Source organism: Budorcas taxicolor, chromosome X (assembly GCF_023091745.1).
Source record: "Budorcas taxicolor isolate Tak-1 chromosome X, Takin1.1, whole genome shotgun sequence".
Lineage (NCBI taxonomy): Eukaryota > Metazoa > Chordata > Mammalia > Artiodactyla > Bovidae > Budorcas > Budorcas taxicolor.
In genome coordinates, this window is record NC_068935.1 from 114945071 (window position 1) to 114960561 (window position 15491).

Below are 15491 nucleotides of genomic sequence, written 5' to 3' on the forward strand. Positions count from 1 at the left end.
CTGAAAAGAAAGCACTCGGACAACAATTTGCCTTATCATTGCCCTATTTAAATATAGTTTGATCATTTAGAAAACATCTTCATGTCTCAGGCATGGAAAGAAGGGTAAACTTCACTATTGGATCTGGTTGATTTACCACCTCAGCATGATCTCCAAGTATTATTAGAATTATACAACTGAAAATTCTCTATGAAGCCTATTATGGCAAGAAACATAGGTTCCCACCAAAAGATGACGGTAAGAATAACTGATGTGCAGCTCTGTAATTTCAGTTTATCATCCATAAAAGACACTGCATCCAGACTTGAAACCTTATTTTAAAGACTTCCAATCGTATATGGATTGTTTAAAGGGCTACCTTATGTAGGACGTAACTGCATTTTTTATAACCTATAAATTAAAGGTGATATTCTCAAGGGTATACTGTGGCTTCAATCAAAAGAGATAGTTTAACAATTAGGAGACCAAAAAGTGAACCTACTTCATGTCCTTGAGACACATATGCATCTGATCATTAAGATCGCTGGGTAGGATATAAAACATTTATATGCACTTTGATTGCCCTAGAACAAATGAAGACTCCTTGCAGCATTAATGTTGAAGACTTTCTAAAATGATGCTAACATTATTTATCCTTTGATCCCAAATGACTTGATTTTTAAGCAACAATCACATAAAACAGTAATACATACTAAAATTATATACTATCATACAGATTAAAATGAATGAAAAGTTATTTCTACTAAAAGCTGTTCCTTGTTGATTTTTTAGGCCTAACTTATTAGTACCGTTTACTTCCACCTGGTAACAGTGAAGGTCTATTATAGGAAGAAAATAAAATTGGAATACCAAAAGCAGTCCATAACTGGTGTTAGTTTCAGAAAAGATGTCATAAGAAACATAATTGTTTTAGTTTCTTCATGGAAAATGATAGGAATCAGTGAGTGGTGTAATTTTGGCTATGCCAGTGTTTTCTACAAGGCATTCTAAGAACATTAGCTCCAATCACTAAGTATTTTATTCAGTAACTATTTTGTGTGTACATTCTCAGTGACAAACACTATCTCACACTGATTTTGAGGGGAAATCATGTCAGTGATAGTAAGTTTGGGATGCTATGCATACTCTATCATCCATAAAAAGTTGCTTAAAGGGTCTTGGAGGAAAAACCTAAGATACTTAGCTGTGAAGTTATGAGGCACACACTAAGACTAGCTGAGCAAAGGGGCGTCTAAGAATTCGGTGTACTATCTTCCAGCATCCTGACTTGAAAGTAGAGAGATATTAGTTTTAAATATATTTGTTTGGTCCAAAAGCTCATTCAGGGTTAGGCAGAAATGCAAGACATTTTTCACTTTCATGAAGATCTTTATTGAACAATGTACCCCAAACAAAGGAACTCTTTGGCCAACCCAAATGTTATTGGTGTGGCCTCTGTTAAATGGAACATCTACATAATTAAATACATAAAAGGTGCACAGCATTTTAAGGAATCTTACTATGTTGTTGATAAAGTTTAAGTTGAAAAGAAGCTACTGGGCCCCTTAACATTACATGGAAAACAGGTGATGGACCCAAGAACCACAGAGAACCAATCCCACTAACAGAACTGGGCCCTAACCAGTTGCTGCTGATGTGTGCCCAGCTGGATTTCAGAATGGCTATAGGACAGCAGCTGCTCTGTACCTTCCACCCATTTTTTAAAATTATTTTTTCTTTTTAAGTTTATTTATTTTAATTAGAGGCTAATTGCTTTACAATATTGTAGTAGTTTTTGCTATACATTGACATGAATCAGCCACAGGTGTACATGTGTCCCCCCGTCCCGAACCCCCTCCCACCTCCCTCCCCACCTTCCACCCATTTTAAATAGGATTATTTAATTTAGTTACCTTATTCTTGTCTGACCACAGAATGTTGGGTGTATAAAGGTTAGATAACGAGTCTTTCGAGTTCACAGACCTCAAGAGGAGCAACTCCTGAACAGCTGTACTTAAGGAATTAGGCATGAAGAACCTTCACACATAAGTAATGAGATTCAGTGAAAAAGCTGGCTTAAAATTCAACATTCAAAAAACTCATGGAATCAGTTTTTAAGATCATGGCATCCAGTCCCATCACTTCATGCATGGCAAATAGAAGGGGAAAAAATGGAAATAGTGACAGACTTTATTTTCTTGGGCTCCAAAATCACTGTAGATGGTGACTGTAGCCATGAAATTAAAAGACGTTTGCTCCTAGGAAGAAAAGTTATGACAAACCTAGACAGCATATTAAAAAGCAGAGATCACCTTGGTGACAAAGGTTCATCTAGTCAAAGGTATGGTTTTTCCAGTAGTCATGTATGGATGTGAGAGTTGGACCATAAAGAAGGCTGAACACCAAAGAACTGATGCTTTTGAACTGTGGTGCTGGAGAAGAATCTTGAGAGGCCCTTGGACTGCAAGGAGATCCAACCAGTCAATCCTAAAGGAAATCAACCCTGTATTCATTGGAAGAACTGATGCTGAAGCTGAAGCTTCAATACTTTGGTCACCTGAAGCGAAGAACTAACTCATTGGGAAAGACCCTGATGCTGGGAAAGATTGAAGGCGGGAGAAGGGGATGACAGAGGATGAGATGGTGGGATGGCATCACTGACTCAATGGACATGAGTTTGAGCAAGCTCCCAGAGATGGTGAAGGATAGGGAAGCCTGCCATGCTGCAGTCCATGGGGTTGCAAAGAATTGGACACGAATGAGTGACTGAACAAGACAAGAATGAGACCCTGGACTTCTAGCCTTATCTTGAGGTCATAATAAGATTCCAGGGCTCTTAGGAATAGGGTGAGTATATTTTGTATGTGTCAGGGCATGGATTACTAGAGGCTAACAGGCAGACTCTGCTGTACTGTTATTTTGGTGGTCCCACCGAAAAACCACATCTTGTGCAACTCAAGCTCTTGTAAAGTTTTCTTCCCTATTAGCTCTAGACTCGACTAGTTGGATATATTAGTAAGCATGATACAAATAGAAGCTTGATAAGTCTCCATACTTTCTGAGTTGCCCTATAAAATGCCTGGTTATCTTGCCGGAGAGACAGCTGGAAAGACTACATGGAGGCCCTGAGGATTACGGACAGAGCAAATCCTGTATCCAGTTGATTCCAGCTTCAAGTGACTACGGTCAAAAATTAGCAGGCGACCCACCCAGTCAAGTCCAGCTCACACAAGACAATGAACACATACTCGATCTTCTGTAAGAAATAGCTCTATATTCTTCAGATAGCAGTGAAAAAATGGGATTTCAGATGAAGGAACAAAAAGTAAAAGGGTAAGGTAAATTTATACTTTAATCTGCAAACAGCAGGCAGGATGGTGAGAACATAGCACAAAGTATCCACGGAGACAAACACCAAAGATGAGTGTAGAAGGAAAAGTTGCAGCTGGGTTATAAAGGGACATGTATGTCAAACAAAGTCTTCAGACTTCATATTGAGTATCAAGGCCTATTAAGAACTTTTAGGTAGAGAAATTTAATAAGATCTTTGTTGTGGACATGTAATTCCACAGCAGTGAGGAACGGTAACACTAACAGGAAAAATCTGGAGGCAGAGAAACCATTTAAGAGGACAGTGCACTCACAGTGTCCTCATTTAAGAGGGCAGAGTAGAAATTAGCATGAACAACAAAGAATAAATCCAAAAGACATTTCTAAGGGTAGATCAGACAGATCTTGGTAGCAATTAAGACAAGCTAAAGAATGATAAGTGATAATTTTCTAGATAGTGTTGCTGGAATAACAGTGATTCTATGCATTAAAAAAGGAAACATCCGAGGAGGAGACAGCTTTGTTGAAGTAAGTATCAAAATACATTTTGGTACATGTTGAAGTCAATGTGTCTTTTGGGCAAACAGAAAGAAGAGACTATTAGGAAACTGAAAATATACCTCTAGTGCTGGTGAAAATGTTTGGAATTATTTTTTGTGTCATTAAATACTTACTAAGTGAAGCTACTGTAATAATAATCAGGGAGCAATGATTAATAAACTGACTGCATAAAAGAATCATCATGACCCAGCAATCCCACTGCTGGGCATACACACTGAGGAAACCAGAATTGAAACAGACATGTGTACACCAATGTTCACTGCAACACTGTTTACAATAGCCAGGACATGGAAGCAACCTAGATGTCCATTGGCAGACAAATGGATAAGAAAGCTGTGATACATATACACAATGGAATATTACTCAGCTATTAAGGAGAATGCATTTGAATCAGTTCTAATGAGTTGGATGAAACTGGAGCCTATTATACAGAGTGAAGTAAGTAAGAAAGAAAAACACCAATACAGTGTATTAACACATATATATGGAATTTAGACAGATGGCAGTGATGACCCTATATGCGAGACAACAAGAGACACAGATGTAAACAACAGACTTTTGGACTCTGTGGGAGAAGGTAAGGGTGGGATGATTTGAGAGTATAGCATTGAAACATTTATATTATCATATGTGAAATAGATCTCCAGTTCATGTTCGATGCATGAGACAGGGTGCTCAGGGCTGGTGCACTGGGATGACCCTGAGGGATGGTATGGGGAGGGAGGTGGGAGGGGGTTCAGGATGGGGAACATATGTACACCCATGGCTGATTCATGTCAATGTATGGCAAAAATCACTACAATATTGTACAGTAATTAGCCTCCAATTAAAATAAATAAATTAATTTTAATAAATAATTAATTTTAAATTAATTTTTAAAAAGAATCATCTGACATCTGTTATTTAACAGATCTGACATGGTACATAGTCACCAATAGTTTTTTTTTTTTTTTAAATTTTATTGGATTATCAGTTCAGCTCAGTTGCTCAGTCACGTCTGACTCTTTGCAATCCCATGGACTGCAGCATGCCAGGCCTCCCTGTCCAACACCAACTCCCAGAGTTTACTCAAACTCATGTTCATTGAGTCGGTGATGCCATCCAACCATCTCATCCTCTGTTGTCCCCTTCTCCTCCTGCCTTCAATCTTTCCCAGCATCAGGTTCTTTTCAAATGAGTCAGCTCTTCGCATTAGGTGGCCAAAGTTTTGGAGTTTCAGCTTCAACATCAGTCCTTCCAATGACTATTCAGGACTGATTTCCTTTAGGATGGACTGGTTGGATCTCCTTGCAGTCCAAGTCTTCTCCAATACCACAGTTCAAAAGCATCAATTCTTTGGCGCTCAGCTTTTTTTATAGTTCAACTCTCACACACCACCGTTATGGCAGAAAGTGAAGAAGAACTAAAGAGCCTCTTGATGAAAGTGAAAAAGGAGAGTGAAAAAGTTGGCTTAAAGCTCAACATTCAGAAAACTAAGATCATGGCATCTGGTCCCATCACTTCATGGCAAATAGATGGGGAAACAGTGGAAACAGTGGCTGAGTTTATTTTTCTGGGCTCCAAAATCACTGCAGATGGTGATTGCAGCCATGAAATTAAAAGACATTTACTCTTTGGAAGAAAGTTATGACCAACTTAGACAGCATATTAAAAAGCAGAGACATTACTTTGCCAACAAAGGTCTGTCTAGTCAAGGCTATGGTTTTTCCAGTGGTCACGTATGGATGTGAGAGTTGGACTGTGAAGAAGGCTGAGCACCGAAGAATTGATGCTTTTGAACTGTGGTGTTGGAGAAGACTCTTGAGAGTCCCTTGGACTGTAAGGAGATCCAACCAGTCCATCCTAAGGGAGATCAGTCCTGGGTGTTCATTGGAAGGATTGATGGTTGAAGCTGAAACTCCAATAATTTGGCCACCTAATGCGAAGAGCTGACTCATTTCCAAAGACCCTGATGCTGAGAAAGATTAAGGGCAGGAAGAGAAGGGGACAACAGAGGATGAGATGGCTGGATGGCATCACCAACTCAACGGCCATGGGTTTGGGTGGACCCCGGGAGTTGGTGATGGACAGGGAGACCTGGCATGCTGCGGTTCATGGGGTCGCAAAGAGTCAGACATGACTGAGTGACTGAACTGAAACTGAAACTGACTCATATCCATACATGACCACTGGAAAAACCATAGCCTTGTCTAGATGGACCTTTGTTAGCAACCTAATGTCTCTGCTTTTTAATATGCTGTCTAAGTTGGTCATAACTTTCTTCCAAAGAGTAAGTGTCTTTTAATTTCATGGCTGCAATCACCATCTGCAGTGATTTTGGAGCCCAGAAAAAAGTCTGCCACTGTTTCCACTGTTTCCCCATCTATTTGCCATGAAGTGATAGGACCGGATGCCATGGTCTTAGTTTTCTGAATGTTGAGTTTTAAGCCAACTTTTTCACTCTCCTCTTTCACTTGCATCAGCTCTAGCATCAGTCCTTCCAATGAGCAGTCAGGGTTGATTTCCTTTAGGATTACTTGGTTTGATCTCCTTGCTGTCCAAGGGACTCTCAAGAGTCTTCTCCAACACCACAGCACAGGGACCAAAGCTGCCTGCTTTGGTCCTGCCAATATTATCTGGATGGTTAACTGAAGCAGTGTGGTCATGTTATGTCTCAAGTCCTGAGGTCCCTAGTCAATCCTTCTTACCACCTTTCACACAACCTGCTATGTTTCTTTGTTGGGTTATATCTGCCTTTTCAATTGTAAGGGGGAGGACTGTGAGGAAGGCAGCTGCTCTATCTTGACAGAACCACATTCTATTTTAAACTGTGACACAGTATCTATAATAATTTATTGCACACTTATTTTCTCTCATGCAAACGATTTGAAGGTAAAAAATGTTTCTTTTAGAGTCTTTGTAATTCTAGCATTAGCATATCACCTGGTGATCAGTCGATGTTTCTGAAATGGATGACTGAGAAAATGGATTTAACTGAGCACCTTTTGATAGATGAGAAAGAAGAATTAGTCTCTAAAGAGAAAATCAAGACTTGGACAAAGGAACTAGATACTAGATAAAATACATTATATATATGTAATTTGGAAAAGTACGCTTTTAGAAAGAAATTAACACAGAAAAATCAATCATCCTCTGTCTGATTCACTTTGCTTTACAGCAGAAACTGACACAGCAGTATAAAGCAGCCTTACTCCAATAAAAAAATCAATCATACTTCTAACAATGCTAACAATGTGCATGTTGAAAATGAAATTCAAAAGGCACTATCATTTAGAAATACACCAAAGAAAATGAAACACTTATGTATAAATTTTGCAAAATGTGTACAGGATTGTATGCTGAAAAATACAAAGTGCTAATGAAGAAGAAATAAATAAATGCAGAGACCTACTGCACTCATAGATTGTGGGTTCCAACATAAAGACAACAATTTTCCTCAAACTGAGTTCAGTTCAGTTCAGTTCAGTCACTTAGTTGTGTCCAACTCTTTGCGACCCTATGAATTGCAGCATGCCAGGCCTCCCTGTCCATCACCATCTCCCGGAGTTCACTCAAACTCACGTCCATTGAGTCGGTGATGCCACCCAGCCATCTCAACCTCTGTTGTCCCCTTTTCCTCCTGCCCCCAATCCCTCCCAGCATCAGAGTCTTTTCCAATGAGTCAACTCTTCGCATGAGGTGGCCAAAGTACTGGACTTTCAGCTTTAGCATCATTCCTTCCAAAGAAATCCCAGGGCTGATCTCCTTCAGAATGGACTGGTTGGATCTCATTGCAGTCCAAGGGACTCTCAAGAGAGTTCTCCAACACCATAGTTTAAAAGCATCAATTCTTTGCTTCTCAACTTTCTTTATTGTGCCTGGCTTGGAGAATTTTGAGCATTACTTTACTAGCGTGTGAGATAAGTGCAATTGTGTGGTAGTTTGAGCATTCTTTGGCATTGCCTTTCTTTGGGATTGGAATGAAAACTGACCTTTTCCAGTCCTGTGGCCACTGCTGAGTTTTCCAGATTTGCTGACATATTGAGTGCAGCACTTTCACAACATCACCTTCCAGGATTTGAAATAGCTCAACTGGAATTCCATCACCCCCACTAGCTTTGTTCGTAGTGATGCTTTCTAAGTCCCACTTGACTTCACATTCCAGGATGTCTGGCTCTAGGTGAGTGATCACACCATCATGATTATCTTGGTCATGAAGATCTTTTTTGTACAGTTCTTCTGTGTATCCTTGCCACCTCTTCTTAATATCTTCTGCTTCTGTTAGGTCCAAACCATTTCTGTCCTTTATGGAGCCCATCTTTGCATGAAATGTTCCCTTGGTATCTCAAAGTTTCTTGACGAGATCTCTAGTCTTTCCCATTCTGTTGTTTTCCTCTATTTATTTGCATTGATCACTGAGGAAGGCTTTCTTATCTCTTCTTGCTATTCTTTGGAACTCTGCATTCAGATGCTTATATCTTTCCTTTTCTCCTTTGCTTTTCGCTTCTCTTTTCACAGCTAATTGAGTTATATAGGTTTAATTCCATTCGTATCAATATTATTCCAGTATGTTTTTTTTTAGACATACATAAGCTTATGCTAAAATTTATCTGGAGAGGAACAGGCCTTACAACAGCTAAAAGAATCTTGAAAATTAAGGCATCTAGTCCTACTATATAGCTATAGCTACACTAAGCAAGACAGAGTGGTACTAGCCAAGGAACAGGTACATAGATCAAAGGTATATAATACTGAATCGAGAAACTGGTTGTTGTTGTTCAGTTCCTACGTCATGTCCAACTCTTTGTAACTCCATGGACTGTAGTACACCAGGCTCTTCTGTCCTCCATTATCTTCAGAAGTTTGCTTAAATTCATATCCATTGAGCCAGTTATGCTACCTAACCATCTCATCTGCTGCCCTCACAAATCCACCCAACTGATTTTGTATAAACGTGCAAAAGCAATTCCATGGAGGAAGCTAGACGTTTTCAACAAATGATGCTGGAGCAACTGGATATCTACTCAAAAATCTACACCTTGACCAAAATAAACTGTATACCATATGTAAATATTAATTCAAGATGGAGCAGAGATTAAAATTTAAAGCTATAAAACTAGTGGTTAAAACTCCAATAATTTTAAAAAGAAAAGTGTAAGTATATAGACTATGGAAAGAGTTCCTATATTTTGTATCAAAAGCACAATCCATAAAAGGAAAAAAATAAAAACTTTTTCTCTGCAAAAAAGCCTGCTATGAGGATGAGAAGACAAACTACAGATTGACAGAAAATATTTGCAAGCCACATATCCAAAAGAGGATTACTACCTAGAATATATAAAGAATGCTCAAAACTCAACGGTTAGAACACAAATAATTCAGTTATAAAATGGTCAAAAGACAGAAACAGATATTTCACTGATGAGCACAGAAATGGCAAATCAGGACACAAAATCCCACCATTAGCCATTAGGGAGATGAAAATTAAAATCACAAGATATCAAGATATACTGATGGTTACAATGAACAATAGTGACAATACCAAATGCTGCAAGCATGTGGATAAACCAGATCACTTGCATATTGCTGGTGGGAATGTAATAAAATGGTACAGCTACTCTGGAAAATAATATAGCAGTTTCTTATATGACAGGGCTTCCCTGATAGCTCAGTTGGTAAAGAATCTGCCAGCAATGCAGGAGACTCTGGGTCGGGAAGATCCTCTGGAGAAGGGACAGGCTACACACTCCAGTATTCTCAGGCTTCCCTTGTGGCTCAGCTGGTAAAGAATCCACCTGCAATGTGGCAGACCTGGGTTCAATCCCTGGTTTACAAAAATCCCCTGGAAAAAGGAAAGGCTATGCACTCCAGTATTCTGGCCTGGAGAATTCCATGGACTGTGCAGTCCATGGGGTCACAAAGAGTCCGACATGACTCAGTGACTTTCAATTCTTATATAACTAAACATGCAACTCTCATACCACTCAAGTTCACTCTGGAGCATCTATTGCAGATACATGAAAACTTATATTCACTAAAAATGTACATGGGTATTCACAGAAGATTTATTTTCAATAGCCAAAAATGGAAACAACAGAGATGTCCTTCAATGAGTGAATAAACACTGTGGTAATGTCCATACCATGTAACATTACTTAACAATAAACAAGAACAGACTACGTTGAACAACCTGGATGAATTTCAAAGGAATTATGTTGACTGAAAAACCCAATTCCAAAAGGTGATATCCTCTATGATTCCATTTATAAAACATTCTTGAATTACAAAAGGTAGATATGGAGAACAGATTAGTGTTTGCCAGGGATTTGGGACTGGGGTAGGGAAGTGAATATGGACAACAGAAGGGATCCTGGAGGTGATGATATTGTTCTGTATCTTGAATGTAGCATTATCAATATTCTGATTATGATTTTGTACTATAGTTTTGCAAACTGTCACTGCTGATGGAAACTGGCTAAAGGATTCATGGGACCTCCCTATACTATATCTTGCAAATGAATATGAATCTACAAAATACAATTTTAGTCAAAAAATAGAGTGACAAACAACTTAGTCTGTTACAATTCAGGGGGCATTAAATTGCTTACATGAGCACCAGCCAGATATGCATATGAAACTGTTAAAAGAGTATAACTCAGAAGAGGCGTATTTAAAAATTGGGAGTCAAGAGGATAAGAAATTTTTTTTTTCTTTTAAAAAGTAAACTTAATCTTTAAATGGCAATGAAAGAAAAAGAAAAGAAATTATTACGCATCTCTCCTTTACTCACTTTTTCATGTAAAAATAAACATTCGAGGAGGAGAAAATTGAGTAAAGAGCCAGGTACTACAGAACAAAGAATGATGTGGTTATTATTCTATCCAAGATGGCTACTTACAGATGGGAGTAGGAAAGTTCTTATTCATTTTGCTGAGAGTAATTTTAGGTGTTTGCATTATTTACATCATTTAATTGTACATATTTAGGTGTAATAGAGAAGGAAATGGCAACTCACTCCAGTATTCTTGCCTGGAGAATTCCATGGACAGGGGAGCCTGGCAGGTTTGGCCAAGACCATCATTTAGGTGTAAATGCTGTACGTGAAAACACTCGTTAAACAATTTCATTGATAAGTTAATAACACAGAGCGCTTATCAGAAAGACTAGAGCCTTGGAGTAGCAGCTAACATTTTCAAACTTGTGAAACTCTTTGTAAACGAATTATTTAAAAACTAATGGTGACAATTTTGTGGCCTGAGAGCTAACAATGTGTCAAAGTGTCAGTGATTCAACCAACAGCCCTGGGCTCCCTTCACATCAACAGCAAGTCATTCTACTTAAACTGCTGTTTATAATGATTTTGAGTCCTGCTTTCCAAATGAGAAAAGGGAGTCAGATCAACAGTAGCTTCAAATCAACTGGAACACTCAAATTCCAGGGACAAAAGCATCTTTTCCTGCAGTTCATTGCTTCCTCTAGAATACCGCTTGACACATATCCAAACTTCAAGGTGTTTGTCTTTTACTTTAACCTTCCATTAAAATGTAGACACATAGACATATGACAAATGTCATGGTTCCAAAATTTTGTGACCTTGATTCATTATTGCAACTACAAATTCAGAGACATTTTAGTGCAGTTTCTCAGAGCATTGGACCAATATGTATATTTAAATACATCAAAGAATTGCAACTTCAGTGCTTTAGAAATTCAGGTTACTAATCTGAACACATCACTATTTTCCCATCAATAATAAATAATAGAATGAAATGTTAGACTATGAACATTCAGCTCAATTCTAATCTCAGATAAAGGAGGACATAAATTGGTCTGTCTTAAAGAATCACCTCTACACATGCATAAACAATCAGAAATGATGTTTTTTTTTAAAGAAATGCAGATGTGAAATTAAATCAAATTATTATTAGTCAAGTAGGAATAGCCAGTACAAACAGTACTCTCTAACTATATTGTTGTTCAGTCACTCAGTTGTGTCCGACTCTTTGTGACCCCATGGACTGCAGCACACCAGGCTTCCCTGTCCTTAACTTTCTCCTGGAGTTTGCTCAAACCCATGTCTATTGAGTTGGTGATGCCATCCAACCATCTCATTCTCTGTTGCCCCCCTCTCCTCTTGCCCTCAATCTTTCCCAGCATCAGGGTCTGTTCCAATGGGTCGGCTCTTCGCCAACATAGTACAACAATTAATTATCATTGTACCTACAAAAACTACTTCTATTAATAATTAAGTTGAAACATAAAAGGGTTGGATTCCCTTTTTTAAGGGAAAGAACAAAAGCTGACAAAGGAATAATGCATTTGTTCTTTTATTAATATAATTCATTTGACATTTTTCCCAAGCAGAACTTTATTTGCATTCACTTTTATTTTCCAATCTTAACTCTAACTTATATGTTGACGGTGTTTAAAAGATAAAATTATATTTAACCTTCATGTGGCTTTCACCCATTTTGACAACCTAACATACCTGCAGCCATGACTCTTCATAAAGGTAATTCTTTTAGGTTGATGGTGAATGGGAGACACAATCCTTATGCTAGAGGAATAATAGCTGCCAGTGAGAATTTCAGAAGTGAAAGTCATATTTTGAATTGAAAAAGATACTAGATGATTCTGAGAGTTTCTCCAAATTGAGAATCAACTGCTTTAGATTTGGCTTTCTCTTAGTAAGTTGAAATAGGGACACAAAGGAATCGATTTAAACCCTCCTCCTATATGCTTATACCCTGCTATGCCATGTTCTTATAGTCTAATGACATCTGCAAGCATTCATGCAGGGTGTGATTCATTGTCCATGTGGGGCTAAATGCTTAAACTGAGATTTTTCACTGCTAATAAGATACACGGCTATTGTCTAAATGCATTATCATTAAGCAAAGTACATATGTCTCTTCCCAAAGCAGACAAAGATATGTAGATGTGTGACCAGTTTCTTTGTGGAGTAAGGGCATGCGGAGACCCAAAATATTTTTGTATTGACTCAGCACTTTTATGGATTCCCAGGTGGCTCAGAGGTAAAAGAATCCACCTGCCAATGCTAGAGACCAGAAGATGTGGGTTCGATCCCTGGGTTGGGAAGATCCCCTGGAGAAGGAAATGAGAACCCACTCCACTATTCTTGCCTGGAGAATCCCATGGACAGAGGAGCCTGGTGGGCTACATTCCATGGGGTCACAAAGAGTCAGACACGACTGAGCGCATAGGCATACACACACAGCACTTTTAGTTAACAAAATGATCTGGAACATAGTCTCTGTACTTTTAACAAGGCAAGGTTGCTTTCCTCTTTCCGTGCACACACATGTTACTTAAATCATCTTTGCAGATGTGTGTGAACCAGAGGTATCTGCGCACTATCTGTGAAGGGCAATAACAGAATGTTACAACCCATTTAGCAATAAACTATGCATCCTTTCTGCAAGTCTTTGCTTACATTTTATTTGCAACATTTCACCTCCTCTATAAATTTTATTTCATAGTGTTTAGTAATTTCTGGCAACATAAGTAGATACCCAGATGGTATCTCTTTTCTCCATAAGCCAGAAATAATGTCTCAATATAAATTCCAATCCCATCTTTTTATGATTTAGATTCTAAATGTTTAAAAGCAGCAACACACACAAATATTGAGACAATACCTTGAGGTTAAAGAGAGAGCCACAAAATCTAGGTATATAAGACAGCAACCTGTGATATCATTGATTGAACAGTAACAAGATGAAAAGCATACCTGATAACACAGGCATAAAGACCACTGTCCTGCAGTAACGTTGGTCGGAACCAAATGGAGTCTTCTTCCTTGCTCATTCTACTTCCATCAAAGGCTATTGGCTCTTCAAAGTCTCCGGGACCAGAGCTTTTGTACCACATCAAACTGAGTCCAGCACTTTGGGCTAGGGAGTAATTGGCTCTGATATAACCATAAAAGAGTGCACATTTGATGCGAACAGGCTCTCCCACCAAAACTTGGTATTTCTTGATATCGACAGACCAATCTGTGCATCCATCAGCTATAGTCAAAAGAGAGAAAGAGAAAAAACATTAGAGAAAACAATGGAAGCAATTAGGTTATTTATTCATTTATTCATTCAACAATATTTATTGAGCATCTCTATTGGACAAAATTTTTCCCTAGGCACAAATGGTGCAGTGATGGATAAAACTCCGAAGGGCACTGGAAAGTAATTTATCCTATTAACAAACAATATATTCATCACTTAGTTTGCTTCTGATGATACTTATTCTTACTTTAATCAGTGTGATGGCTACTGGCTTATGGCATTCCCACTCTAAATCCAAATGTTTGCCTGTTTTTTTGAAAATAGGTCCGGACCTGTGAAATATTTTCCTTTGCTAGTTGGAACGTATGTTTTCCTAGTAAAGGGTGCTGGAGAGAGACTGCAAAGGAAAGGGTTTTGCTCCCTGGCTCTAGCATACTTGCTTGGAAGACTCTTGCAGTGTGCATTGCAGCAGCTTGATAATCTTTTTAGCAGAGCCTCGGGTGAGACATCTTATGGACAGCTTTCCCCGATACCTTAGAGGGCAAGGCATCTCTGTCCAATTGCAGACGGCATACTTCCAACCAGTTCTACCAGGGTGTCATCTCAGTGACTTTAAGCCTTGCCTTTTCCCAGTGAGGTCTGGATTTCACTCTGGGAATGGAGGACGAGAGCTTCTCCTTGGAGGCTCTCTCTCAGCTAGGGGTGATGGCAACCATTCCTCTATTCTTTATGGTTATCTTTTGCTACGGACTGAATGCGTTCTCTTTAAACTCATATTTTGAAGCCTTAATCGAGAATGTAATGGTACATGGAGGGGCCTTGGGGAAGTAATTAGCTTTATATGAAGTCATGAGGGCAGAACCCTTAGGAAGAGAGTGGTGCTTTTACAAGAAGAAACACCAGAGCCTGCAGTCTCTCTCCTCTTGCATGCTTATAGAGAAGATGTCACGTGAGCACACACCAAGAAGGTGGCCATTAGCAAGCAGGAAAGAGGGCCCTCACCAGAAACCAAATCAGCCAGCATTTTAAACTTGAACTTCTCAGCCTCCAGAACTGTAACACATTTCTGTTGTGTAGGCCACCCAGTCTATGGTGTTTTGTTACGGCAGCCCGAGCAGACTAATACATCTTTCTTTCTTCCTAGCCAATCCTTCAGTACTCCAATAACCTGTTGCACTGAACAAATCTCTACACACACTCTCTGTATTCAAATTAGAGTATGATTTTTTTTTTTCTCTCTGGGCACACACTAATAAAGTAAAGAGTAAATCTTATACAGCCAAACAAGGCAGAAAGTAGTACAACAAAAGCAGGTCATGTTTAGTAGTGGTTTCACAGCCAGAGACAGAGGCAGGTCATTACTTAGCCCTGATTTCTGGGAGTATCAGGCAGAGTAAAGTACAAACCATGGTGGGACATGGAGCTGATGGCATGGGGACTAATTGGGTTTTCTGGGTTTCCTTGTAGCACCATCTTTCAAATGATATCTTGGTACCATTTTTATCACTTCTCCCCCACCATATCCCCACAACAGCAACAGGTCATCATAGGACAGGTCCATCACCATTATTATGATCACAGAGAAGTTGTGGATTCCAGCTTAGGGAGGGAAGTTGCCCC

The 15491-nt window shown here is 39.0% G+C and overlaps 1 protein-coding gene across 1 annotated transcript in view; it reads right to left on the bottom strand.

The window, feature by feature from the left end:
• The window catches only part of IL1RAPL1 (interleukin 1 receptor accessory protein like 1), a 687113-nt gene extending 672778 nt beyond the window's left edge, over window positions 1–14335 (bottom strand). Inside the window, exons 1-2 of the mRNA XM_052662751.1 lie at window positions 14308–14335; window positions 13601–13880 (exon numbers count right to left, since the gene is read on the bottom strand). Of these exons, the coding sequence (XP_052518711.1) occupies window positions 13601–13880; window positions 14308–14335 (308 nt within the window). The remainder of the gene's footprint in view (window positions 1–13600; window positions 13881–14307) is intronic.
• Window positions 14336–15491: the final 1156 nt, after the last annotated feature.